General features: G+C 39.2%; 1 protein-coding gene across 9 annotated transcripts in view; it reads left to right on the forward strand.

Annotated features, from left to right (window-relative positions):
- The window catches only part of RNF111 (ring finger protein 111), a 52,452-nt gene that overhangs the window by 34,214 nt on the left and 3,865 nt on the right, over window positions 1-14,373 (forward strand). For 6 of the 9 annotated variants that reach the window (XM_037395297.1, XM_037395298.1, XM_037395296.1 and 3 more), the window contains exons 9-13: window positions 1,954-2,079; window positions 2,882-3,008; window positions 12,036-12,128; window positions 13,053-13,148; window positions 14,008-14,135. In XM_037395297.1, the coding sequence (XP_037251194.1) occupies window positions 1,954-2,079; window positions 2,882-3,008; window positions 12,036-12,128; window positions 13,053-13,148; window positions 14,008-14,135 (570 nt within the window). The remainder of the gene's footprint in view (window positions 1-1,953; window positions 2,080-2,881; window positions 3,009-12,035; window positions 12,129-13,052; window positions 13,149-14,007; window positions 14,136-14,373) is intronic. The other 3 variants (XM_037395294.1, XM_037395295.1, XM_037395300.1) reach the window with 2 other exon arrangements.

The raw sequence follows: 14,373 nt of genomic DNA on the forward strand, positions 1-14,373 counted from the left end.
AAAACTTTGATCAGTCTGAACCTGTACGTGTTCTTTTGTAACCTTTGCTATGCAAATGGCGTAACCTCTAAACACCCTAACCTAAATGCACCAGCACACTGCTTGTGTGTGTCTGTGATTATGCAGTCATACCCAAAAATTAATTTTGGAACATTCAAGCCAGTGAATGTGAGACAGCAAGATAGCGTTTTAAGGAAAAGTAGTAGTGGTAGCTATCTCACCAGTTCTGGAAACTTTTTGGTAGTTTTGGGATCGGAAATGTGAATATTGGCATTTCTTAGCCTAGTGGATTTTCTTTGTATGTATAGAAACTGTAGTCAGATGTCGATGATAGGTTCTTCCTTGACATTCTCTGTGAAGTCACCAGTCTCAGGTCAGACTGTCAGTTTGCTCAGCGAGGTTTCTGCTCTATAGTTTTGTTTTGTCACCTTATGAAATTGTTCTGCCTGCCCTTGGGCTATCTCTTTCCCTCTAATCCTCATACAAATTACGTGCAAAATCAGTTTTGTGAGTGTCTTGACCCAACCTAATATAAATCTGACCACCCAAAACTTGTGTACATTCACTCTGCTATTTAATGCACAGACTGAGACTGCCAGCAGACTTGCAGCTCCTTCTGGTTCCGTGTCCCAGCATCTCAAAGTGCGCTTAAGGTGGTGTTTCTAGAAAGAGGACATGGGATAGTCTAGTGCTTGTACCTTCTGTCTAACAATGTAGGAATTTTTCAGGATTGGAAGTAGAGAATGGCTAGAGTCCTCGCTGTCATGTCTCAGGTATGGGTACGACAGCTGGAACTTCTTTAGGGGCTTGGAATCAGCCACAAAATGTGATGTGTGAGGGTGTGCTGCATTTATGCAACATAAGGGTTTTCTGTTTCTTTTAAATCTGATCACCCACTTCATACTAAGATTGTGGTATAGACAGCCTAGGAGTTTTACATTCATAGAAATAGTTTCCAATGTGTTTCTTTTAAATTAAGGCTCATTTGAGGAAAAATGGGCCTACATGACATTCAGTTTTCATGGAATTATGGAAGTCATTTTGCTGTGGTGGCTTTTTTCATTAAAGTATGCCCTTCTAGGTTTTTCCCGGTAGCTATTTGATAAACTGAAGGGAGGTGAAACTAGGTTCTGCTGATAGGTCTGTACATTGTAGAAAACCAGTACTTCTATCATAATTTATACAAGCCTGACAGAGAATAGCGTCCTCTTAAGTAACTTTGTCTGGTCTGCTTTATCAGGTGGTTTAAAGTGGTACTGAATCTGAGGAGTGTGCTACTTTTGGCAAAATCCAAGTTTCTAGGTTGAATAGAAAAAAACTTTTATGCATTGAAAGCAATGAAAACGAAAATATCAGTCGATTTCTTCCTGTAACTGGGAAGTGGTAAAGGAACAGAAGTCAGTCAGCAGGTTTCTTTGAAGATTTTTTTGAAAGCCATAGTTGTTCTGTACCAGCTGGCATGGAAGAAAAACAGTGTGCTTTTACTACTTGAGCTGTGACGCAGACATGTTCCAAGGAGAATGTCCTCTGATTAGTGTATCAAGGTTCCCCTGATTACTTTTGCTGGTAATAGTTTGACTAGAAATAAACCATGGCATATCTGTGAATGACTCTGAATCTCAACGTGACTGTCAGGTGGCCTTAATTGCCTACCTGCATTTTGAGGTTTGGATTAAACACTTTGTCAGTCCTTCTGTAGTCATGTCTGCTAAGTGAAGGGCAGATCACAGTAGCTGAAGCTGGCTTTGTCTTTGCATATCAAATCTGTATTATAATTATTTTCTAATTTGTATCTAAAGTTGAAATTAAAATACTGTATGGGGAGTTTTGTTTGTTTTTTTTTTAGTTTAAACACATTCCAGTAATTCAATCTGTAACATTTTGATGATGGATGTTGCTTTCTTGATACTAACAAGTATGTGAAATTAACTGTTTCTGTTTCATGTCATTTAGACGTGCTCATGAGAGGCCTCCTCCGCACCCTCACAGAATGCATCCCAATTATGGTCATGGGCATCACATTCATGTGCCTCAGACAATGTCTTCCCATCCTCGACAAGCCCCAGAGAGATCTGCCTGGTTAGTGATCAGATACTATTTTAGTTCTTTGGTACTCAGGACAAAAGACCATAATGTACTGATCACAGTGCTGATAATATTGTCTGTGACTTTAGGAAAAGCTGCATGCACCTGGACTTGAAAATTTGTAGACATTGATATAGCTTTGACTGCTTTGAGTACTCTTTATGTTAAATGTATTTCTAAGCTTTTTTTATCCATTGCTTGTAAAATGGAATTGAGTTTTACTGACTGTAGGTAGCTATTTCAAGAACTGATTTTAAAATAGGCAAGTAAAACGTTGCTGAAAACTGTTGTTATATTTATGCTTTTTGTACAGTAGAGGTTTGGATTTGAGTTACCAATTTATTGTCTCCCTTTTGTCTGAACTTATTTAACATTGTGTCAGGCCCACTCATGAAGCTTACATTTAAGTTTCATAATATATTTATTATTTTAAAAAATAAAAAGACACTTCTGACTGTTAGGGAAGAGGTGCATGCATGACAGCTGCTGTTCCCACACTGTGAGCTATAGAAAAGACTCCACACTGATCATATTCCTGGGCACAATAAATGTGGAGCTGTCTCTTATGATTTATCACACTAAATCTTCACAGCTGATTTAAAAACAACTAAGTTATGATAGGACTGAGAGAATTCTTTAGCAAAGTTTAGATAAGTTTAGTTTAGTGTTTTGTTTTTTTTTAATGTAAAACTGTTACAGTAGCTGTGCTGGTGTTGTGTGCTTTCCAAAGCAGTGGAATTGTATCTGGGAGTCAGGATGTACCTTTACTGTAATGCCGCTTTCATTCATGTGACAGGGAACTGGGAATTGAAGCTGGTGTGACTGCAGCTACTTACCCTCCAGGGCCCTTGCATCCTCACTTGGCCCACTACCATGCACCTCCTCGACTTCATCACTTGCAAATAGGAGCTCTTCCTCTAATGGTAAGGAGATAGCTCACAAAAAATGATGGTCATTGGTCATTGTAATTATTTTATTTGCCAGGGAAGTTATTTTGAGGTTTACTGCATTTGATTGGATACATGTACGTTGCTGTAAACATCAGTGGCTCAACTGAAGAGGAAAATAAAATACTGCAGTGTTACTGTGTGTTGCTCCCAGAGAGGGAACTAGAACAGGCTCGTTGTTTAATAAGAGAAAACAGTATAGGCCACTAACATTTCTAACTTCAGCTTTTGTAAAATGAAACATATTTGAATTAAATTGTCACTTGCATTACAATGCATTGACCCTCTGCATCTGATTTTTAAAGTTCAGGTGGTTCTTAAATAAGTTTTGGATTGTTAAAGGTACCAACTTTCCACCCAGTGCATGAGGATTAGCACTGGTGCTTTATTTTTAAGGTGTGTATATAGCACAGCTAGAACTCCATCTAGAGATTCGGTTATTTTCAAATAATATTTGATGTTCATTGAACTAATTCGGTGTGATAAAATACATAATTTTGTAGCATTAAGTGTTACAAGCAACAGGAAGTGTGAGGGTGAACTAGTCCCTTGTTACACTTAACTTTTTTCAGTCTACAGTAGAAAACCAAGGAAAATCAGTGTAACTCTTGACTTCTACAGAGTATTATTTTTGAAAGAATGTCTGTAGGTTTGTTTAGAATACTCCTTAATTTTGTTTAATGAAAATTCACAAAGACACAAATTTAGTTTAACAGAGTATGTTTAGTGTTTCTATGTGATATTCTGTGTGGCTAACCCATGTTATTTAACCCTCTTAAAGCAAGATAATCTAATAAAAATTGTGGGATCATCCATAAAATTTTAATTAAATATCAACCTGCAAGTCTTGTCCATCCAGAATTCCTCTGTTAGTAGCCAGAACTGACATCTAGGGATTGAACTGTAAATTTACAACCAATACTGTAATAGCTGTCTCTGCATAGTCTGGTTTTGCATTCTTTGTTCCTTGCTATTTGCTAACAAACATGATGATAATCCTTAAGAACCTTCCTGATATATCAGGGTTGGTATTTTGTTGATGCACAACTTGCATACTTATCACAGACTTTCTAGAGCAGTCTGTAGAATTTGGTATTTTTGTGTAGCCCACAAGATTCTTACTGCATAACCTTATCTCCTGTGCATCATCTATTCAAGATTAAGATTTTCTGCATTCTTCTCCAGTTAGGTGTCAGGGGTTTTTGTTTTTTTTTTTCAAGTGGATGAAAAATGGCTTGCGCCTCTCACATTTAGTTTGTGTTAGACTGTAACAGACAACATCCATTCTTTTAAATTCTCAAAGAGAAAGGGCCCTCTCAATAGTTCAGGGAACTGTGGTTGCATTAGGAGGCAGGGAGTTAAACATGCCTATTTTTATCTCTTTTTCTGTCAGGGCTAATAAGTTGGTTATGGGATTTATTTCCACTATTGCTGTGAGGTTTCTTAGAGTTCAGCTCATCCTTGTATTCCAGCATGATTAGAAACTTTTGACTGTTTAGCTTTCATAGGGGTATTCCTACAACTAAAACGTTACACAAGCAAGTAGTCAGGACCCTGCTGTTTATCTTCTTTTTCGCAGTAGAATGGAAGAAAGATGTAACAGAGAATCTCCAGAAGTATTTCCTGAATGTGATAAACTTGTCCTTCTGCTCAGTGACTGCTGTTACTAATTGATAAAAGTGTCAGATGAAATAGGGTTCTTCAACTGCACAGAAACGTGCATGTGTAGGGGTATCTACTCCGCATAACAGTAATTCATGGATCTCTGGATGAAATTGAATTGAAGTTGTTTGTATGTTGAGGTTTTGTATACACTGTACGGACAGCGTGATTTATAGTGTGTAGACTGATGTAAGCAGTACTTCCTCAAATGTTGGGATGTGTTTAGTACCTTGTTATGATCAGATCAAGTGTTACTTGAAGTTGTGTTCTGAGTCTGCCTAAGCTGAAGCGTTTTCAGGTTATACACACTAGAAGAACATAAAGGCAGGTTAGAGCACTGCTAACAGTTATCTATACAATAAGTTCAAAGCATTACAAACGTATTTTGATGATTCTTCCCCTTCTGTGGCAGTAAGGAAAGCCAAAGTTTTCTTCATTTGCATGTATGTGAGTACAGCAGATCTTTCAGCAAAATTGACTTGGAATACAGAGTAAATATTCAGTCAAGTTTTTAATCTAACTAAACTGGATATTTTTTTAAAAGTGCCATTTTAGTTTGTACTGAAGAGCAACAAATTAATTGCAGCTGTCACCTGGGTTTTTTCATTGTAACTTTAGGAACAGGGGCCAGGGAGGAGAGGCTGAACCATGATTAGAGTCCCTCTGCTAAGTGGTTAATTTTAAGAGGAGTGCTTTCTTTCAGTAAGTACAGAGGGTACTAATTAGCAATTGATAAGCCTCATTACTTGTATTCTTGATGCAGGTGTCATCAAATGTTGATGATCTCCATTCTGGGGGGGGGGCTGGGAGGGGCGGGGGGAGGTCTTTTAAAGTAAGTCGTGCAGTAGCTGAACTACAAAATTAATTTGTGTGGAGTCCACTTTCTGAAATAGCATGCTAGCTAATAGGCAGTTTGTGTTTTTTCTGTCTGTTCTGTCTGGAGTCTTAAAACCCCTTCAAACTACTGCCAGACCATAAAGGGCATAATGGATTATTTGGGTTTTCATGTCACTAGTACTCTGTGTCAATTTCAGATTTTAATTAGATGCAGATAAACTAATCATCTTGTCAGTGCTGGAATATGTAGACTGCTGTTCTAATCCTCGGGGAGACAAAGTGATAGAGATATGTTGGGGAGATAATTAGTGTTCAGCAGCTTTGACAGTCCACATAAAGGGTGGGGGAAACAAAATCTCCTTTTTTGTTAGCTCAGTTGAAAAAACTTTTAACCTGTTTAAATGATGCTCCAGGAGGAATCCTAGATGAAGAGCAGTTAAAAAGAGCTTGCTTCATATCTAGACAAGGATCAGGCTGCTCCCCTCTTCAATTTAACAAAATTACCTTAAGTGTAACCCTGGCTTAGAGTAGTTTGTGTTCCCATCATTATTGCTTTAATGCCATGTACGTACTGAGGAAACATCTTCTGTCAAAGTGGGTTTTTTTAGTGTAATTTGCTATAAAGTTTCAAAAGTCTGCAGGCATTCATTGAGAAATTTAATTTAGTTCTGCTTTAAAACAGGACTTTGCTCTGAATATGAGTTAGTTACTAAGACGCTTTAAAGAAAATCGGCGCTTTATATTTTAAATCTGCTCTGCTAAAGAAAGGGTTATTTTTATGAATTGGGTTTGTTCGTCTTTGTCGTTCAATGGAGTGTAGGGTGAAAGGTTAAAACTAGGTGGTCTTGTTTCTCCCCCATCCATCTTCTCCTTTTCATAGTCAAAGAAGAAAAATGATCTCTTCAGCAGTAAACAGAGAATTTTGAATGGAATATAGACCTGAAGTAAGCAGTATACCCTTTGTGCCTTTTAACTCAGTATACTTTTGTTTTGTTTAGGTGAATAACTAGCTACAGCTGGTCTGGAATTTTGACTATTTAAAATTTAAGCAACAAATGTGTCTTAGTTTTCTGTTTTATAAAAGGTATCTGTGGTGGTTTGACCCTGGCTGAATGTCAGGTGCCCACCGAAACTACTCTATCACTCCCCTCCTCAACCAGACGGGAGAGAAAATAGAAAAGCTTGCAGGTTGAGGTAAGGACAGGGAGATCACTTGGTAATTGCTGTCACAGGCAAAACAGACTCAACTTGGGGAAATGAGTTTTCTTACCATACAAATGAGGAAAACCCCTTTCTCCCTACTCTTCCCTTCTGCCCAGGCTTAATTCCTGATTTCTCTTTCTCCTCCACCCATGCAGCGCAGGCGAACAGGGAATGAGGGTTACGGTCAGTTCGTCACGTTGATTCTGTCGCTCCTTCCTCCTCACACTCTGCCCCCGCTCCAGCGCAGGGTCCGTCCCACAGGAGACAGCCCTCCATGAACTTCTCCAGCGTGAGCCCTTCCATGGGCTGCAGCTCTGCACACGCTCCTCCAGCCGGGTCCCTCCCAGGGGGTGCCGTCCTGCAGGCACAGACTGCTCCAGCGTGGGGTCCCCGGGGGGCCACCAGCCCGGCCAGCAAACCCGCCCCAGCCCGGGCTCCCCTCCCCACGGGGCCACAGGTCCTGCCAGGAGCTGCTCCAGCGCAGGCTGCCCCACAGGGTGCCAGCCCCCTTGGGGCACCCCCTGCTCCGGCGTGGGGCGCTCCCCGGGCTGGGGGGGATCTGCTCCCCCGTTACCCCCCGGGCTGGGGGCACAGCCTGCCTCACCATGGCCTTCACCGCGGGCTGCCGGGGCATCCCCGCTCTGTGCCTGGAGCACCGCCTGCCCCTGCTGCGCTGACCTTGGTCTCTGCAGAGTTGTTGCTCTCCCAAAGTCTCGCTCCCTTCTCTTGCTGGTGCAGATTTATTTTTTTTCCCCCCTTCTTAATATGCTGCCCCAGAGGCGCTGCCAACGCTGCTGATTAGCTCGGCCTTGGCCAGCGGTGGGTCCGACTGGGAGCCGGCTGGTGTTGGCTCCACTGGGCATGGGGGAGGCTTCTGGCAGCTTCTCACAGGAGCCACCTCTGCAGCCCCCCACTACCAAAACCTTCCCATGCAAACCCACTACCAATATCTTAAAATAATGGAAGCTATTTATGTGCCTCTCAAATTGTTTCAGCTACCTGTTAATCTAGGAAGTTCCTGGGATATGCTGTTCCAGTCTCTTGACTCCAGCTTCTTCTGCCTGTTTTTGAATAGTGTCTTGTTCATCGTGAATTGGCTGGGGGGGCAGGGCAGAATTTTCTGGACTTTACAGCTTGCTAGCTATGGTGTAATAAATATCAATAGGGTTGATGCAACCCTTGAGAAGACTTCTTAATTTATTTGTGAACCTGGACTGCAGCTTGTCAGTCAGGGGGAGATCTCTGGATCATGATTTAAAAAAAAAAAAAAAAAAAGTTACTTATGGGAACTTCACCTCTCTCAGGTGTTACGCATGAAGCTTTCATATGCTGTCCACCCCTTTTTATTTCAGAGCCTTCCTGTTTTGTTCCTTTAACTGTTGACTGACTCATCAAGTGGTTGAGGCCATCTCTGCACTAGGTTGTAAAAATTGGGAGGGATTTGGAGGTATAGGCCATTAGGCCCCAGTATGTTATGGTAGGTGTGTGCTGGGCAGAGAGTAACATCACTCGGAGTGTAGTCATACAAGTATCACAGCTCTAAGAGCTGCAATTGTTCCATAGAAAAAAAGCCAACAAACTTGCTGTAAAGTATCTGAACACTTACCTTAAGGCTGTAACTTAAGGTAGCTGTTATAGTTCAAGGTGAAGTTTAGGTTTGAAATAGCCTTGATTAGCTGCATTAAATTTAACTGCATTTTTCAAATAAGGAAAGGCACTCTTGTAATGCAGCTGCTACTTTTTTTCCTAATATAAACATCAATTACTGTTCTTCAGGTTTTGGTAGAATATAGGCTGTTGCAGAGCTCTCATTTTATGTTCCACTCAGACACAGATATGGTTGGGTTTTAGCTGTGCAGCACATGTTCCTTCGCACAGTGTTTATGAAAACTGCAACTTTTCCTTGTTTGATTTTGGCTTAAGATATTAATTGATCAGCTTTATTTCCTTTTGGGTATTCATGTGAACCTAAGCAGTTAACTGGATAAGCTTAGTGTTGGGATTTATTTACTATGTATGAAGATCTTATATAAGTATGAAGATACTTAGATGTGAACCATTGAATAAAAGCTTGGGATGGACAAGATTAGTAGTACCATGCAAAGGAAGAATTGCTTCATGGACTGTGGCAACTGAAAGGCAAAAAGATCCTGGAAAGATGGAAGGTGTTTAAAGGAAGGTAGCAAGGAAGAAACTATTTCCTGCAGGTTAGCTGTTTCAAGCTCTTTCAGCATGTTTGTGTTCAGATGTAGCCTTGAATTTTTTAGTTGCTGCAAATTTTTGTGGTAGTGGGAGGTGTCAGTAGAAGAAAGTGTAAAACTAAAACAGATGATACTTGTTCTACAAGTAGCAAACAGTTCTTAGCAAACTTGTACTGGAATGTGCAGGTCCAGAGTAGGTTGCTTTGACTGTATCCAAAAGAATATATACGAGCACTTAGTGCAGACTGGCATTACCTTAAGCTCTTCCCTTTCTTCCTTAGCTTTGTGCCTTTCCTTTTTTCTTATGTTCAATATGAAAACTTCCTGAAATCACACCTACGTTTGTGTGTGGAGATGTTTCAGGAGAGCTGAAATCTCTTTGCATTTGAAGCTCGATGGTAACTGTCAGAGGGATTTTAATTAGATTGTTCTTAGTTGGGCATTACTGATAGTTGTTTCTTGCCCATGTTTTCTGCTTGTAGTCAAAAATGTAGTTAGTTAAAAATCTTGCTATGTTAGTGACTGCTCGTTCTGCAGGCATAGAAGTGCTATTTTTTTCTTCACGACATGTTTTTTCAAAAGACGGTGTTTTACTTGGCCAGAAATGTAAGCTGCACTCTCACCATATTTTATAAAAAAGCCTGTACATAATTCATGTTCAGATAATTTTGCAGAGCTTTTATGCCATTCCCCATCAGGATAATATAAAGGCCCATTTATTAGCATGAAAATGTATTGTCCCACCCAGTGTTTTTGTTGTTTGAGTAGTTTGTTGTGGTATATACTCTTGAGAAATTCTTGGTTGGTTTTGCAGTGTTAAATTTAGTAGATTTCTTAAATAGTCTCCAGTAGCAGAATTTGTTCCAAATAGGAGACCTGTCTGCATGTCACTGCAGCTGGTAAGCTCTGATCTCTGAGGCAATTGGAACTGTAATTCTTGCATTACAGCAGTACACCTGTGACTTTCCAGCACCTGTAATGATGCAGTATCTCTGTTATCAGAGGCATTGTTTTCCAACAAACTGTTTCCAAATCCTGGTGAATCAAAAAAACAAGCCATGAAAGTCACTCCTGAAACTTGGGTTAGGTTTTGTGAGGACTTTCCTTTCCTCTGAGCAGAGGCAATCAATTGACAATGTCATAACAGGCAGTGGAAACTTCCAAGTGATGCCAGACAGCTCTCTACCTAGTTAGAAACCTGTGACAAGAGCTATGTGCGTAGTTGGATGAGCAACCTAGTTTTTTAAATGGGTTTTCTGTAACTGGAAGACAAAGTAGAATTACTTCAGTGGAGAATGGATCATAAATCACTGATTATCTGAGACAGATTTCTTACAATGTATTTTTTACAAATTACCATGTTTTTAGTGCGCTCTCCCAAATTCCTCTGTTACAGCTGCAGTTTACAGACCTGTGACACCAATAGATTGTTATTTACAGGAAGTGTTCAGGTGTGCAGATGAATATACATATCTTGTGATATAAAATTCTATATTTGCAGTTGTATTGAATCCACGTATTAGTATATAATCTTTGTAGATACACTCTGCATATTGCATAACAACTTAGATCTTTAAATTGATACAGTGCTGCACTTTGCAGCAGTCATCCTGTCTTGTTTCCCAGCTCTAATTAGCACCAGACCAACAGATACTTAGGCTGCTTGTGAGAGAGGCACTCCCTGTATTAGTATTCTGGAAGTAGTCTGAAAGTAAATTTTCAGTTTCTATTACTCTGGTTTGTAAGAATCTAATACTAACAGTGTCACTGTATTTGTAGCTTATATTGGCACTACACGGTCATCATTTAGCAAGCACCTTGTGAACTGCTTTAAAATATTCTGGTTTTCTTTTCTGGAAAAAAAATAGTATTTAGGGCAGAGAAATCTTTTCTGTCCCTGTCAGCTTTAAATTACTGGACTGGATTTGAAAAATGTAGAAAGGTAGCTTATTGGCCTGTTAACGTTATGTAAGGAGCTTCGGCTCTGCCTGTGCTTTCTCACAAAGCATTAATTCAGTTTTACACTTTTACATATGGTAAGTTTAGAAGTGTTTGCTGGAAATAAGAAAAGCCACACATGAATACCTGACTTCATGAATAATGTCTGGGGCGTCTGACTTGTTGACAGCCTCATGAGATGAATTTTGAGCTGTCATGCAGCAGCAGAGATGTTACCAGCTGATAGCAGAGGAAGGAAGATAGTACTTAAGCACTTCATGTTATTTCCAAATGAACTGCTGCTTACAGTCCTCGTATCAGTTACGCTCTACATGATTAAACACGCTGAATCTGCTGGTCGTTTGGTTTTTTTTTTACCTGTTTTAAAAATTGCTGCTAATACCATTATTCGTTCACCATGTGGGGGTAAAAATGGACTGCAGAAGCCCTGCTGTGGTGGTGGTCTGCTTTCCTGTATGAACAGCACTGGTTCTTGATGTGGCTGTAGGTGTGTCACTGGACACTGGTTATTTTTTTCACTGCTTGTATCTCTTTAATATGCAAGGAAGTCAGCGGATGCTTGAATTAGAGTGTATGTAGAGTTGCCTGTGACATTAGATCTGAGTTTTGAGTGTTACTGGTTTTTTTTATCTGCCTGTAAATTTGAAGTGTGTCTGAAGATGTTGAGTTGTTTTGAGTAAGATAAGGATATTGTCTGTTTTTTTCCAGACTGAGTATTTTAGCCTTGTTTCTTCTGCGGTACCAAAAATTTGTATTTGAGAACCTGTAGCAAGTCCTTCTTGTAACTTCATGCATAGCTTTTAGGTGTTTTGTTTACAAATATAGGTAGATATTTATGGCAGTTTATGTAGAGTTGGTTGAGATTTTGAGACCTGGGAGGTGAGACCAAGCAATATGTAATGCAGATGTGGAGAGACTGTAATAGAGGATCTAGTCTCGCTTCTGTTTTGCTTCTGGTTATGTTTAGAGAGCTCAGCGTGGTGATACGTTACGATGTCAGTTGGAACTGTATGCTCAAGCTGAGGGGTATAAATAATAAGTGATTCAATAAAAGCAAAAGGATCTTAAATTTTACAAAGTGAACAGTAAAATACTGAAACTGTTCTGAATAGGTTTAACTTAACGTCTGCTGTTTGAATAGGTACCAGACATGGCGGGCTACCCTCACATCCGTTACATTTCATCGGGATTGGATGGAACATCATTCAGAGGCCCTTTCAGGGGCAATTTTGAGGTTTGTAATAGAATAAAACTAGATATATGTCAAAATGTGTCATGAGGGAATATGGGGAGGGTGTATGGTAGACCTAGTTCTATATATAGATGTAAAAGTATCATAAAGAAAATACCCTTTATTTATAGAATGACCTCACTGTCGTGGACTGGGATAAAAGTGTATTGAGCAGTCAGTCAATAAAAGGTGCCCTGGACAATGTAGGCTTAGGTGGTTATCCTGCTCTGCCCACTCTCCTGGTAGTAGGTGTAGTAGTCACTAGATATGTCGGTAGAAGGTAGCGGTGTCTCTGAATAACCATGCCAGGATCCTCCCAATGAGGGTGAAACTTGGCAACTTCAACAGTGCTGTCCTGTTTGTTATGTAGTGCAGGAATTGAAACTGAGGGAAGAAAAGAAAAAAATAAAGGAGAAAATAAATGCTATCAGATGCAGAGAGTTAATGACCTAGTCCACTGAAAACATCTTCAGTGACATCTCATGGTTCTAATAAACTCATTGCTGGAGAAAAATAAATCATTGTATTTCAACATAAGCATTTTTTTTTTCTAGGCCTTAATGACTGTTAGAAAGCAAATATTTACGTAGTGCATTTTAATTGTATTTTCCTCATTAGACACGCAAGTACGTGTGAACATACTGATAACCATTCCTAGCTGACAAACAATTTCTGATTTTATTTTATTTTTTTTTTTTTAATAGCAGTGTTTCCCTGTAACTTAAGATACCGGGCAGTGTTGTGTGGATTTTCCTACAGAAACCCATCACTTTTCCCACACAACGTACTCCTTTTTGTTTTGCCTGTATTTGAATAATATGGGAATTGAGTTTGTCATTCTGCAAATGGGTTAGAATAAAATTCGTATTTGCTGAAGGTAGTTGAAATAACAGTTCTTACACTATTTATTCCTTGATAATTTTTTAGGAGCTGATTCACTTGGAGGAACGATTAGGCAATGTTAATCGTGGAGCAACACAGGGAACTATAGAAAGATGCACATATCCACATAAATACAAAAAGGTGAGGATTTCCCAAATTGTGGCCTGTCCATATTTCTTTGTAAAATGTAATAATGTTTATATCAAATCTCCAGAAGCGTCAGCTTCAAAGAGTGCATGTTTTCTTATTTTGCAATTTCAAGGGTTGTAGGCAAAGCTTACAATGCCGCTTCTTTCACAAAGAAAATTAAAAATTTGTCCCTAGATAAAGACCTACAGTAATGTGGTAAATAAAAGTGGTTTGATATGATTTAATAACTTGTCTAGCAGTTATGAATAACCTTGTGAGCAGTGAGATAACTATTGGTAATAGCTGAATTGTCAACAGACTTCAGTGATAACCCATCAAATAAAGTAAGATTTCATTTTTGCAACAAATTGTTCATGATGCTTACTTGCTTGGTATGTATCATTTTAACCTTTGATCACATTAGGAAGCCTGGGACACTAGGAATTTTTGAATCTGTTGCAGAATTTTGACAACTTAAACTCCAACTGAGAGACAACTTATTATACCATAAGATAGAATTCCATCCGTATTTACGTAGAGTTCTTTCACACTTGATAAATAGTGACTTAAGATACCAGGTTTGAAAGGATTTTTTTTTTTTTTTTTTGCCTCTTCATGAATGAAATATTGTCTGTGTATAAATATCTTCCAAGTAAAAGGACTGGTTGCAACTGTATGAAATTAATATATTCACATAACAGTAGTTAAATTTGAAATGTCCTGTGATTTTGCTCCAAGGGCTAGTTCTCGATTGTTTTGGCTCAAATACATTTGAATAAATCTTACAAAATGTTTTCAAAGAAGTATGTGTTGAATATGTATCAAAACAGATTTTACTCAGTTTGTCAATAATGTCATCTCTACTAATAAGGTAACAACTGATTGGTTCTCACAGAGGAAACTGCACTGCAAACAAGATGGGGAGGAAGGAACAGAAGAAGACACAGAGGAAAAGTGTACCATCTGTTTGTCTATATTGGAGGAAGGTGAAGATGTCAGGTAAATAGTACCACTGAATAGATCAGAATGTACTGTTAATGTCCTGCCTTTGAGGCCATACTTGAACATGGTACACACTCTGCAATACCTAGGTTAACAGTTACAATTAAAGACTTACCTGTCATTGAGCCAATAAATAAAACAAGTTGCAACTGAAAAACACGCATTGTTCAGTCTGTATTGTCTTTGGGTAGAATGCAGGTTGTTTTCTTGTGGTCTTGCATAAGTTGACTGCCTG

Source organism: Falco rusticolus, chromosome 7, assembly GCF_015220075.1.
Source record: "Falco rusticolus isolate bFalRus1 chromosome 7, bFalRus1.pri, whole genome shotgun sequence".
NCBI lineage: Eukaryota > Metazoa > Chordata > Aves > Falconiformes > Falconidae > Falco > Falco rusticolus.